The sequence below is a fragment of the Capricornis sumatraensis genome, chromosome 6, assembly GCF_032405125.1.
Source record: "Capricornis sumatraensis isolate serow.1 chromosome 6, serow.2, whole genome shotgun sequence".
Lineage (NCBI taxonomy): Eukaryota > Metazoa > Chordata > Mammalia > Artiodactyla > Bovidae > Capricornis > Capricornis sumatraensis.
This window is the reverse complement of record NC_091074.1, coordinates 9745326-9760138: the sequence shown is the minus strand read 5'-3', so window position 1 is coordinate 9760138 and position 14813 is coordinate 9745326. Positions and strand designations below refer to the sequence as shown.

At 38.0% G+C, this 14813-nt stretch overlaps 1 protein-coding gene across 1 annotated transcript in view; it reads left to right on the top strand.

The window, feature by feature from the left end:
• NEK1 (NIMA related kinase 1) overlaps window positions 1–14813 on the top strand; it is a 121764-nt gene that overhangs the window by 67555 nt on the left and 39396 nt on the right. Inside the window, exons 17-20 of the mRNA XM_068974734.1 lie at window positions 11316–11399; window positions 11816–11899; window positions 12324–12401; window positions 13289–13384. Coding sequence (XP_068830835.1) covers window positions 11316–11399; window positions 11816–11899; window positions 12324–12401; window positions 13289–13384 — 342 coding nt within the window. The remainder of the gene's footprint in view (window positions 1–11315; window positions 11400–11815; window positions 11900–12323; window positions 12402–13288; window positions 13385–14813) is intronic.

Genomic DNA, 14813 nt, shown 5'->3' with positions numbered 1-14813 from the left:
TTTTTATTTTGGCCATCTAATTATGTATAGGGGTATCTCATTGTGGTTTAATGTGCATCTCTCAAAATGTTAATGATGTTGAATTCCTCTTCATGTTCTTAGTTGTGATCCTTATATCCTGTGTAGAGAACTGTCTGAATAATTTGTTGATGTTGATTGATTGTTATTTGTTTAGCTTTGAGTATTCTTTATATTCTGGATAAGTCTTTTATTTGGTAAGTAACTTGCTAGTATTTTCTCCTAAGTGGTAGTTTGCCTTATCATTCTCTTAACAGTATTTTTCACAGAACGAAAAGTATTAACTTTGATAAGGTGTTTTCAGATTTCTGGTTTATGGATCATGCTTTTGCTATTGTGTCTAAAAACTTTCTGCCTATCTAACAGTCATGAAGATTTGCTCCTACTTTAAAAAAACTTTTTTTATAGTTCTACTATTAACCTTTAGCTGTATGATCCATGAAGGATGAATGTTTCCATCTAAAAAAAAGAAAATGTTTTTATTATGGTAAAATACCCAAAACATAAAATTTTCTGTCTTAAGCATTTAAAAATACACAATTCAGTAGCATGAGGTACATTCGCAGTGTTATCTTCTTTCTGCTTGGTTTCTGTTTATTTTGCTCTTTTCTAATTTTTCAAGGTTATAGCTTAAAGCTGAGGATGAGACATTTCCTCTTTTCTAATATTGGTAGTAGATGCTATAAATTTCCCTCTAAGCGCTGCATTAATTTCACCCACAAATTTTGCTGTGTTCTGTTTTCATTTTCATTCAGATCAGAATTCATTCTGATTTCCCTTGAAATTTCTCTTTGGCCTGTGAATAACTTAGAAATGAGTTGTTTAATTTCCATGTGTTTGGACGTTTTCCTACCTTTGCCTGTAACTGTTTCCCAGTTGTATTTTATGATCAGAGGACATACTTTGTTGAACTTTAGTCATTTTACATTTGTTAGGATTCATACTTTGACCTAGGATATGATCTATTTTCATGAGTGTTCCACATACACTTGAAAAGAATATGTACTCTGCTGTTGTTGGGTGGAGTGCTATGTGTTTCACTTAGACATTGCTTTCCAGTACTTCTTCATCAGTGCTGACACTATGCCAATATAATGTTTGATACTAAGGTAGGAGAGTTGAAGTCTTCAAATATAATTGTAGATTAATCTGTTTCTCCTTTCAGTTCTGTGAGGTTTTCCTTTCTATTTTTTTTTTCAAAGCATGTGCACATTTAGAATTATTGGGGTTTTTTGGTGAATTGACTTTTTTTATCAAAATATAATCTTTTTGTTCCTTGTATTAGGCTTTTGTTTTTGTTTTCCTGTGTAACAAATTAGTATAATTTAGTGGCTTTTAACAAAGCGAAATTGAACACAATGCTCATCTGCTTAGAATTACTCAATGGTTGTCTAGTGTTTATAGGGTAAATTACACCTGGGTAGCTTCCCACGAGGCTTCTATCCTTTGTCTTTCTTATTGTTCTTGATTCTCCTGTTCCCTTATTCATCCCTTACACTTCAGCATTACCAGACTTTGCAGTTCCCTGGTGGCACTGTTTCTAGTTTTTGCCTGAGATTCCATCTTGCTTATCTTCGTGGAGAGAGCTCATGGTTCCTTTCTGTTGCCTTGTTGATTTGTGGGCTGTGGCTGAGGTGTGGTGGAGATTCCAGGGCAAGAGTAAACATGCTTTTACTGTCACTCTGTTGGTTTCCTGCTTAGGAAGGGGTGGTGGTTAACTGTAGAAACAGTTACTGTTACTTTGTGGAGCATCTTAGTTTACCTAAAGTTTTCTGATTCTGTGACCTTTGTGTATCTTCATAGAGTAGACACTCCGTTATTGCTGTGAGAAAACTGTGGATCCTGTGCTGCAGGTCTGTGCTGCACATTTATGTTCCACGGGCTGAAACAGGGAAACCTGGTCTCTCTGCAAGTTCATCAGCTCTGATGAAATGAGCTAGGGAGTCTTGAGGAGAGGCATGTGGCAGACATCTCAGGGAGACCTTTGCAAGCTGCTCTGAAAACAGTCAGGAACCTGGGGCCCAACTCTCACATGAGGCGCAGTCAGTCAACCGTGCATCTCATGCAAGAAACCCTCCTTAGCCCAGCAGTCTTGATGCTGGAAAGAGCTGCTTAATGTAAATCCCCACATTTTGTAGTAAAGAGAGGAAAAAAAGCTTGTTTGGGATTTTACCTTGAAAAATGCAATTTAAAAAATTATTTTGTCTTATATTTATCAGAATTTTTTATATATTTGCAAGTCTATATTCTGAAAGTAACTTGAGAAGGATTATAATTTTTTAAAAGAATTTTATAATGAGTAATATTTTTTTTATCAAATCCAAGTTACAACTATAAGGCATAGTGTTATACATGATTAAAAGAGAAAAAGTTGCTGATTTAACTTGATACAGTGGTTTTTATCACTTAAACTTTTTGTTTTATACTTGTTGAAATAATTCCTGGATTTTTTTTAAAGTAGAGCATTTGTAAAAAGGAAAATGAATAAAATAAATTGGTAAAGGTGTTCATTCCTAAATCTACTTTACATTCATAATTTGTTTTTCCAGTCATTCCTTTTTAAAATTAGGGTCATTGCTGTTCATGTTTTCCCAAATATTAAACTGTACCACCACGTGCACTGAGATTTCAACATTTCTTAAGAGGACCCAAATTTTGTTTCTGGTATTTTCTTTCAAGAGTCAGCAAGTTTTGGTGCTGGTGCTTTTGTGCTGTCATCAGAGGGAATCAGTGGAAGGTCTTCAGTAACTACTAAGCTCCTGTTTCCTCTTAGACAAGCCACTAACTGAATTTTTTACTTGAAACTGAGGAACTAAGGTTGCCCAGTTATAACAGTAAGAAAGAAGAAAACTAATAAGGTTCATAGGTTTACACCTATGTTATAACTGCTGCCTGGCCCACAGTTTGTAACACATCATGATATGCCATTGATTATAAGATGCACCCCATTTCAGAGATGTTAAAATGTGAAAATTTTTCATGTTAGGATTGATGAAAAATGGTATACCCTTCACTTCAAAATTTCTGTATGGTTTACTTTTATAACTGTATTATGAAAGAAGGCGATTTTTTTACAAAAATGGTTGAGATTTTAGCAGTTCTCCAAAGATCATTTCTGAATTTTTTAATTCCAGTAATATTTTGAATGATCAACATCATAATTCCTTACAGTTTTTAAAAATTCACATAACTTATTCAACCACTGAGTATTTGTAGATGGTTTTTCATGTAATTTGAACTATTTTCCAGTGTCTTTATCATTATTTTCATGAAATCCTTTCATCTTTGGCAAGTTTTATAATTTCCTTTGTCAGTCAGTTTGTATTAGACGTGCATTATATTGTCAGATATGAATGGGAAAGACTAGAGAGCTCTTCAAGAAAATTAGTGATACCAAGGGAACATTTCATGAAAAGATGGCCACAATAAAGGACAGAAATGGTATGGACCTAACAGAAGCAGAAGATATTAAGAAGAGGTGACACAAATACACAGAAGAGCTATATGAAAAATATCTTCATGACCCAGATAATCACGATGGTGTGATCATTCGCCTAGAGCCAGACATCCTGGAATGTGAAGTCAAGTGGGCCTTAGGAAGCATCACTACAAACAAAGCTAGAGGAGGTGATGGAATTCCAGTTGACCTGTTTCAAATCCTAAAAGATGATGCTGTGAAAGTGCTGCACTCAATATGCCAACAAATCTGGAAAACTCAGCAGTGGCCACAGGACTGGAAAAGGTCAGTTTTCATTCTAATCCCAAAGAAAGACAATGCCAAAGAATGCTCAGACTACCACTCAGTTGCACTTATCTCACACGTTAGTAAAGTAATGCTCAAAATTCTCCAAGCCAGGCTTCAGCAATACGTGAACCATGAACTTCCAGATGTTCAAGCTGGTTTTAGAAAAGGTAGAGGAACCAGAGATCAAATTGCCCACATCCGATGGATCGTGGAAAAAGGAAGAGAGTTCCAGAAAAACATCTATTTTTGCTTTATTGACTATGCCAAAGCCTTTGACTGTGTGGATCACAATAAACTGTGGAAAATTCTGAAAGAGATGGGAATATCAGACCACCTGACCTGCCTCTTGAGAAACCGGTATACAGGTCAGGAAGCAACGGTTAGAACTGGACGTGGAACAACAGACTGGTTCCAAATAGGAAAAGGAATAGGTGGAGACTGTATATTGTCACCCTGCTTATTGAACTTACATGCAGAGTACATCATGAGAAACGCTGGGCTAGAGGAAGCACGTATTTTGCTTTGCTGTTTGTTCCTTTTTAAATACCATGTTAGTGTTTGCTTTACTTTAGGTAAAACTTGTGAACTCGATGGTTTTGTAGTGCAGGGACAGCAAACATTTCCTGTAAAAGGGCAGATCCTAAGTGTTCTAGGCTTTGCAGCCCATATGCTGTCCTGAGTAACTGCTCAGCTCTGCGTGGCAGAGAAAACTTGAGCAAATGGGCGGAGCTGTGCTGGTCAGCTTCAGGCAGCTGACTGGATGCGACCTGAGGATTGTAGTTTGCTCATTCTTGTTGTGGACTATCCTAACAGCAAATTAGTTCTTCATCACTAAGTTGTTTATTTTGAGAAGATATTTTTTTCAGCTCTTGAAAAAAATCCTTCATTGTCCTGCTCAAATACAATTTTTGGTACACAGAAAAGAATATATTTAATATATGTATAATTTATCAAAATAATAGACCCAGGAGGGAGAACACTAAGTTCAGTCTGTGTATTGTTCCATACTCTAGGGATTGGCAGGTATTTTTCTGTAAATATCTTAGTCTTTTCAAACCATAATATCTCTATCATAACTACCAGCTCTGCATTGTCACATAGTAGTAACCATAGACACTATGTGAATGAATGAGCCTGGCTGAGCTCCAATATAATTTTACTTAGGGACTGAAATTTGGATTTCATATCATTTTCATATGGTCATGAAATACTTTTGTTTTTTTGACCATTTAAAAATGTGCAAAACCATTCTTAGTGTATAAAACATAAAAACATAGGTGGCAAGCTGGATTTGACCTGTAAGCTGTAGTTTGACAACCTGTGTTCCAGAGTTTGTCTCTGGGATTGCTGTAAAGACTAAAACATAGTCTTATGGTAATTCTGGAACCTTGGTGCACAGTTGAACCTTGAACAATGTGGGGATGAGGGCACTGACTCTCCTTGCAGCTGAAAACCTGCAGGTAACTTAAACCTCTGCTCTGTACCCATGATTCCTCCAAATCAGGTCTGCAGTTCAGCATCCATGCATGAACGCAACAACTGCAGCTTGTGTGGGACTGTAGTGTGTTTACTATTGAAAAACATTTTTGTATCAGTGGACCCACCCTCAGTTCACATCCACAGTGGTTAAAGGTCAACTGTACTAGTCTATTTTTTTAATATTTTTTTAAAAATTTATGTACATATTTAACATTTATATATTTGATGAGTAAATACAAATTTAAAGGCATAACTTAAATATATTTGTGGTTCTAGAGATTTTTAAATTTTATAAATTTATATATTAAAGTACATATATATAATCACATATGATATAAAACTGGAGAAGGAAATGGCAACCCACTCCAGTGTTCTTGCCTGGAGAATCCCAGGGACGGGGAAGCCTGGAGGGCTGCTGTCTGTGGGGTCGCACAGAGTCGGACATGACTTAAGCGACTTAGCAGTAGCAGTACTAGACTTACCGTGGAGTATATTGTAGTATCCTCACTACTGAAAAATAACTTCTCCACTCTTATAGGACCCACTTTTTTCTGCTCTTCCCTCTAAATACAGTAACACTCTGGAAATCACCTCTCCTCTATTTCATGAACTGAGTGTTGGACATGCCTGCAGTCCAGATCCACCATGAAAGTGAAAGTGAAGTCGCTCAGTCATGTCCGACTCTTTGCGACTCCATTTACTATAGCCTACCAGGCTCCTCCGTCCATGGAATTTTCCAGACAAGAATACTGGAGTGGGTTGCCATTTCCTTCTCTAAGAGATCTTCCTGACCCAGGGATTGGACCTGGGTCTCCTGCATTGTAGGCAGACGCTTTACCATCTGAGCCACCAGGGAAGTCCCAGATCCACCATACTACTACTACTAAGTCTCTTCAGTCGTGTCCGACTCTGTGCGACCCCATAGATGGCAGCCCACCAGGCTCCCCCGTCCCTGGGATTCTCCAGGCAAGAACACTGGAGCAGGTTGCCATTTCCTTCTCCAATGTATGAAAGTGAAAAGTGAAAATGAAGTCGCTGTCGTGTTCAACTCTTAGCGACCCCATGGACTGCAGCCTACCAGGCAAGATCCACCATAGACACAGATAAAAAACAAAGCTAAACAAGAAAACAAGGCTGAGTGCCAAAGAATTGATGCTTTCAAACTGTGGTGTTGGAGAAGACTCTTGAGAGTCCTTTGGACTGCAGGGAGATCCAACCAGTCCATCCTAAAGGAAATCAACCCTGAATATTCACTGGAAAGGCTGATGCTGAAGCTCCAGTCCTTTGGCCACCTGATGCAAAGAGCTGACTCATTGGAGAAGACCCTGATGCTGGGACGTATTGAAGGCAGAAGGAGAAGGGGACTCCAGAGAACAAGATGGTTGAATGGCACCACCAACTCAATGGCGATGAGTTTGAGCAAACTCCAAGAGATTTTGAAGGACAGGAAAGCCTGGCGTGCATAGTCCATGGGGTCACAAAGAGTTGGACACGACTGAGTGACTGAACCACAGCAAAAAAGAAAATCCTCTCACTCGCCAACATACTGGGAAAAAGGAATCCCACTCTCTGCCCCAGGGGGTCCTGGTGGGTGGGTTAAACTGTGGGCAGCAGTGAAGCCCCAGGCTGTCCCAGCCCCATGCCACAACTAGAGCATGAGCAGGTGACTTGGAGGACAGTTTGACCCACCTGTGGCAGCAAAGCCCTGGACTATCCCAGTCCACTTACCAGCTAGTATATGAGCAAATGATCCACCTATCCATAGCAGTTTACACAAAGCTCTGTGTCCCCATGCTCTGCCTAAAGGAGACCAAACCCAGTGGCAACTCCCCCTGCCTCCCATCAGGATATCTTCAGCAGGTGACCTGGGAAGCAGCTTGTCTTCACAGAATAACACCAGGAGGGCCTGAGCAGGAGCTGCATCAGCACCAGAATAATGAAGCAGACCAGAGTAACATTACAAGAGTTCAGAATACCAGACTTTTATTGAAGTAAAGCCCACAAAAGTAGGCCAGAACCTGAATTTTAGTAAATTGAATCCAACCACAACCAAGTGGGATTTAGTCTGGAAACCCAAGTCTGTTTTGTTGATAGAAAGTCAATGTGATCCACCCTCTCAACAGGCTAAAGAAAAATCATGTGAGCTTACCAATTGATGCAGAAAATCTTTTGACAGAGATCAACATACATAATATAAACTGTCAGTAACTGAAATCAGTGGGATTGTCCTCAACCTCATAATGCACATCTATAAACAAACTTACACCTAACTTAATACTTACAGGCAGAGGATTGAATGCTCTCCCACTACAGTCTGGAAAAAGACAAGGAAGTTAACTCTCACCACTTTTAATCATCATACTGCTGGCAGTTTTGGTTAGTGCACTAAGGAATGAAAAAGAGGGTAAAAGCATACAGATTTGAAAAGAAGGAATGAAACTATTACTGTTTCCAGTTGACATGAGTATCTGCATAGAATATCTCAAGGGCTGTATACCAAGGCACTCCTAGAACAAAAAAATGAACTCATTATAGTTACATAATATCGTTTCACAAAACTCAACTGATTTCTGTACATTGACAATGAAGAAATGGAAACTGATATTTAAAAAACAGCAATATACCATTTACAGTTGCCCCAAAAAAAGTTGGGAAAAAAAGTATAATAAGCATGTAAGATTTGTGCAATGAAAATGAAAATATCTTGATGAAATTGTTAAATATTTAGAGACACATGCTATGGTCGTTGATTGGAAGACTCAATGTGTAATAAAAAATGGCAAGTCTTCTTAAATTTGCAATTCTTAGTAAAGTCTCAGAAACATTTTAAAATAGATTTAGACAAGCGTATTTTGAAATTTATAAATTAGGTTGAAAAAGTAATTGCAGGTATGGACTGTGAATTTTAAATCATTATGACTAGGCTCAAACACATCATTATTAATCAAAGTAGGAACAATTACAGTCAACACAATTTTGCAAATAAGAAATAATTTTGTTTATTCCTGTAGGGTAAAAATCTGTGCTTTGGGATTCAACAAACTCTTGGAAAGCATTTTCTGCCTCTTGCTGATTATGGAAGCATTTTCCCTGCAAAAAGTTGTTGAGACACTTGAAAAAGTAGTTGGTTAGCAAGGAGTCAGGTGAATATGGCGGATGAGGTAAAGCTTTGTAGCCCAATTCATTCAACTTTTGAAGCCTTGATTGTGCAATGTGCAGTTGTGCATTGTTGTGGGGAAGAATTGGGCTCATTCTGTTGACCAATGTCAGCTTCAGACATTGCAGTTTTTGGTGCATCTTATCAGTTTGGTTTCACTGGGATTCAGAAAGCTGTAGTGGATCAGACAGGAACCAGACCACCAAACAGTGACCATGACCTTTTCTTGGTGCAAGTTTGGCTTTGAGAAGTGCTTTGGAGCTGCTTCTTGATCCAACCACTGAGCTGCTCATCGCTGGTTGTCATGTAAAACCCACTTTTTGTCACATATCACAATCCAGTCAAGAAATGTCTCATTGTTGTTAGACAAAAGTATGAACCTTGCCTTCAGCCACACACTGTATAAAATAGAACAGTTCATGCACTCTAATGTAAAAGAGAAAATTGTGAAACTTACAGGAAAAGAAGTAAATTTAAGACCTAAGACTAGACAGAGTTCTTAGACTTGACACCAAAAGCACAATCCATAAAAGAAAAACTTGATAAATTTGATGTCATCAGAATTTAAAACTTTTGCTCTTCAAAAGACCCTGTTAAGAGGAAGAAAATAAAAAAAAATTTTTTTTAAAAAAAGAGGAAGAAAATACATGTTATATATTGGAGGAAAATATTTGTAACCTCATGTTTAACAAAGGATTTGTATCTAGAACATATAAAAACTCAACATTAACTGTACAAAGTTATATAAAACTTTGTATGTGTTTGGCACAGTGGTAAAGAATCTGCCTACCTATGGGCAAAAGACACTCTAAACCTTTCATTGAAGAGCATATGCAGATGGAAGATAAACACATGCAAAGATGTTCAGCATTATTAGCCATTTGGGAAATGCAGATTAATTAAAACCACAATAATGTATCACTGCCTATCCAGTTGTGATAAAACCAAGTGCTGGTGAGGATGTGGAAAAAGGGAGTCATCAAATATTGCTGGTAGGGATGTTAAACGATACAGCCTCTTTGCAGAACTGTTTGGCAGTCCCTTTTAAAACTGCAAATGGATCTGTAATACCAAGAGCAGGCAATTCTACTCGTCCCAGAGAAAACTTATTTTCACAAAGAAACATTTTGTCATTGAGTCACTAAGTCATGTCTGATTCTCTGCCACCCTTTGGACTATAGTGCACCAGGCTTTTCTGTCCCATGGCATTTGCCAGGCAAGAATACTTGAGTGGGTTGCCATTTCCTTCTCCAGGGGATCTTCCCAACCCAGGGATTGAACCTACTTCTCCTGCATTGGTAGGCAGATTCTTTACCACTGTGCCACCAGGAAAGCCCAAGAAACTTTTAACATGAGTGTTATTAGCAACTTTACTCTTAATAGTCAGAAACGTGAAATTCAAGGATCCTTCAGCGGGTGAATGAGTGAATAAAGCATAGCATTTCCATACCATAGTCTACTACTCAGCACTCAGATAGAACAAACCACTGAGTCTTGTGTCCAGTGCCTTGAATAGACTGCAGGGGAGAAAAACCAAGTGAAAACCGTCAACTGGAGGAGGATACATACTGTGTGTATATATACAGAAGTTGTTGAAATATAATTGTAGAGATGAAGACTAGATCAGCAGTTGACAGGCAGGGATAGAGTAGAAAATGTAGCTGTGAAGTGGTATAGTAATGGTACAGTTAAGTATCTTGGTTTGATGGTGGTCTAACAAAGCTGTGTGTAATAAGATGGTCTGTTGCATATATAAAAATGTGCATGTGTAAGCAGTGAAATCCTGTGGTTCATGCAGGGCCAGCTTCCTAGTTTGGATAGTGCACTGCAGTAATACCAGATGATACAGTTCGGAGAGACTGGATGAAGGATACATGGGACGTCCCTGTACACTCCTTTTCTTCTTTCTGTTGTTAGCTATAATATTTCAAACCAAAATATTTGAATTCCTACATAGGCACATAAGGAAATCTGGAGGAAAATACTGTTAAACTTTAAGTTTCTTAGATGGTAGAATTATGAATGTCTTGTCTTTATTTTATATGTTTCCCATGGTGAACTTATATGATTTTTATGAGAGAAAAAGATACTGATATAAATAGATACAATCAAAACTAATTTCCAATGGAAATAGTAATTGCACAATTTTCTCAGAAGGGTACATTTGCACTGTGAGCTTGGAGGCCATTGGTAGCCTTGGAAAATCAGAGCCATAGTGGGATCAGAACCCAAAGTGCAGCAGATTAAAACATAAATGGGAAGCAGAAAAATGTAGGTGACAGATACAAAAAGTATACTTTCAGCAAGCTGATAGAGGCGAGGTGGGCAGAGGGAAGAGGGATTTGATTAGTAAGCTGGGAGGCTCTTGGAGCACCACTGCTGCTGCAGGAAGAGAGTGGGGTCCTTACGAGTCCTTTTGGCAAGGAGCTTATTGCACCCTTGGGTTAAACCATGAGATCACGAGTCCCTGTGTGGTTGGGCGGGTCACTTGCAGTCTAGATATGCGGCGCGCCTGCGAGCAGGGAACTAGAGCTCGCACGTTCCCTGTCGTGTGTGTGTTTAGTATGTAAGTGAACATATAGACATGATGAGCGTTTGTAGAGAGAGATTTTGATTTGGAGTTTAGCTGACCTCCAAAGCAGTTTTAAAACTCTGTTGACTTAAGTGGCTAATGAAAGTGTAGCTGGTCTCTATTAATATTGACTAAGTTTGGGGTTTAATTGCTTTTTTCTGTTCCATGAATGCATTGGTTAAATTGATCAAGGAAAATGCCCAGGTCTGTTTTCAGTTTATCAGCTAATCACCTAGATGTGATCAGTACTTGCCAGCAGAAATAGTGGCCCCAGGCTGTTCCTAGGTAAGATGCTGCTGTAGCTGTAGTCATTCTTTAAACTTAGTACATTACGTGACGCACAGGGCATCCTGCACAACCTGGCAGCTCTCTATGGAGGCAGGCCCAGCTCTTCACGAGGAGGGAAGCCGAGAAACAAAGAGGAAGAGGTACGCCTCCCGCATGCTCGCTGCCTGGCACCGTCACTTTGAGTTGATTGCCTTCCTTTCCTGCATGGTTTACGTTCTTCACAGTGATTGGAGGATTAGTAGGTCTGTAGGGACCTGTTAATATATCTTGGCTGACATACTGTGTTATGATTTTGCTCCATAACTGCTTTTTCGTATTCTGATTTCAATTTCTTTCAATAAAATTAAAAATTTGTCACTGTAATGTATTTGTTTTCATAAATAAATTGATCTAAATTAAACACTTGAAAGCTAATATTACATTTCCATTAACCAGATCTCAAAATTTTATTTCTTATATTCCCATTAACACTTTTCTTTAAATTAAAAACATTTTAGCAATAAAAATATTGGTAGCTTTTTTTTTAATTGAAATGTTGCCTTTTTTCTCTTTGTAGGTATATTTGGCAAGACTAAGACAAATAAGATTGCAGAATTTCAATGAACGCCAACAGATTAGAGCCAAGCTTCGTGGTGAAAAGGCAGGTTGAAAATCTATTTTTCAAAAAGTACTTGGATGACATTATAATATATTGAGATTAAAAATGCTGTGCCACTAACACAAGATAAAATCTTGAGAAGAAAATGAAAGTCAAAGACCAGAAAAACAATATAGGAATGCAGAAAATCGTATTAATATGCCTTGAAATTGCTAAGACCTGTTGTTCCAGGGGAATTCTGAGAGGAAAGTGTGAGTAGCAGCCATGGGCATATGAAAGGGGACATTTTATATCATTCTCTTTTTACCTGGTTCTCCCAGTGTCCATAGGAGTTGATGGTTCTGGAGAGTTCAGCTGTAGCTCTGAACAAGTTTTTCATTTTTAGATGTTTATTTATTCATATAAACTCTGCAGTGAATTTGAGGTTCTATCCTAAGTGCTGCTGTGCTCACTGCTTATTTTATAGAAGGAAACTGACAGCTCTGAAGATCAAGAAGGAAGTGAGGAGGCCGATGTGAGGCGTAAAAAAGTGGAAGCCCTGAAGGTATGTACTGGAGGTGATAAGGGTTTTCTTAGAGAAAAGGGAACCCGAGGTAGAAAATTGTGTTCTTAGGTCTTACATCGTTCAATCACCTTATTCTTTTGCCTTAACTTTTCTTTGTCCTCACTTTGTTTCTGAAAAGTAACATTTCTCTCTCTCTTTATATCTTATTTATGGAGAACAATTTGATGAAAGCATGGCATAAATACATGGAACTATCACACAAGTAATCTTAAAAAGAGAAAATGGTAACCCTAATAATGAAAAACATAGTGTCCATTTCTGTGAAGACAAGTTTGTGCATAATAGTCATGTTTTAAAACTTCCATTTTTATTTCCTTTTGAATGTACATTCATTTATTTTCATTCCAGAGATACTTATTGAGCAGCTGCTGTGTTTTGACACCTGCTTTAGGTGCCGGGTTTGCAGCTTATGTTTGTATTCTGGAGGGGCACCCCCCGCCAACACACACACACATACTCGCAGCCACACTGTCTCACACATAGACATGCATTCACATATACTGTTGTTGTTTAGTCACCCAGTCGTGTCTGACTCTTTGTGACTGCATGGACTGTAGCCCCCTGGGCTCCTCTGTCCATGGGATTCTCCAGGCAAGAATACTAGAGTGGGTTGCCATTTCCTTCCCCAGGGGAATCTTCCTGGCCCAGGGATCAAACCCAAATCTCTTGCATATACAACGGTTTCTTTATAACTGAGCCACCTAGGAAGCCTGTACACATACACACTCACACACAACTCTAACCAAAAAAGAGTAATGTGTATTTGTATGTAAGCATATATGGAAATACTTTTTAGACCAGGAAAGAAAGGCAAACCCCGTGCCTTTCTTTCTGGTGTTAATTTTGTGGATTGTCCTCCTTTCCAGGCCCAGGCAAGTGCCCGTGCAGCCGTCCTGAAGGAGCAGCTTGAGCGCAAGCGGAAGGAGGCATATGAGAGAGAGAAGAAGGTGTGGGAGGAGCATGTAAGCCAAGGCCCCTGTGAGGACCCTGCCTTTGCCACCCTCCCAGCTCTCAAGGGAGCTGTGCCAGCCACAACCCTGTGATTCTGTGTTTTTATCCTCATTCATTTTCCTGCGTCTCTGTCTCTTTGATCATTTAAGTATGATGATCTATGTGGAAGTTATTTTGGTGTTTGATGTGAGGTGAGATAAAATAGCATTTGTATTTATCTATACTTCCAAGAGTAGCTGACAATTTCATATGTTTATAAATCTAGCCTCAGTATTTGGTGAAATTTTGAGTTTTGTCATTAGGTGTCACTGTAGATTAATTTTTCAACAACTAGTGTAACTGACAGATAAAATAGAAACAGTTTTACAGTGATAATTAAAAACCTTTTGTGAAGATATAAGCAATATAGAAAAGTCTTTACTGTATTAACCTGGTGATAAAATAGCTAGCAGAAAAAGCTTCCAAAGCAGTTTGTTTCCTAACCCTCACTTATGAAACTTTCAGATCAGTGATTTATTCCTTTTGCACATTAAAAAAAAAAAAAACAACTTTGAATTTTTACAAAGCTTGTTAGAATGAAGTAGATATTCTAAAATTAGCCAGGTAATCAATTTGTAATAAATTGGGTTATATCCGTTTTGAAGTTTTATGTTTTTTTCTTCTATGAAACTTTGTTTTTCTTCTTAACTTAGTTAATTTTTATGTTTTTTTTAATGTCAATCATCTTTCTGAATTAAGGACTCTCAATCTAATGTTTTCTCCTTTCACAAATTAAAAAATACATGATGGACTTTTATCTTACAGTCTGGTTAATGTTGAATAGCATTAACATTTCTATCTAAAAATAATATATCCATTGATGTTTACACAGAAGGCCCAAGTTCTCCTGAATTAATAAATGTATTGCTTGGCTTGTAATGGTGTTGCCACATCTCAGTAGTTACTCTGAATTACCCTTAATTTTTTAATAACTGAATTAGTTTTGTTTTAAAGTAATTATGAGAGTTAAGAGGATGTTCTGTTTGTTTTTGTTCTTTGGTTTAGATTTCATTTGCCTTTCTTTACTTGTTTGTTATCTCGGGTTCTTTATGTCTGTTTAGTTGACCCAGGGAGAGACAAGTAGATGTTTGATCATAAAGTATAAGCATTTCCTGGAGGCTGCTCGGGATCCTTCTTATTAGATGCCAGTGACTTTCTTAGATCATGGATCAGATATCTTCAGAGACTCTGTCTGTACTAGTCATTAGCCACATGTGGCAGCCATATAGATTTTAATATAATATGGAGTAGATTTTTAATAATAATGTGTGAAACATTTTCTTCATTAAAATACCTTCTGTTGATTTAAAGAAAAGATTTTTTTTTCCCAAGATGAGTAGTGTGAAAAGAATGTAACAGCTCTCCCTCCTGTATCTTGATCCTGCTGGACTGAATTTGGTG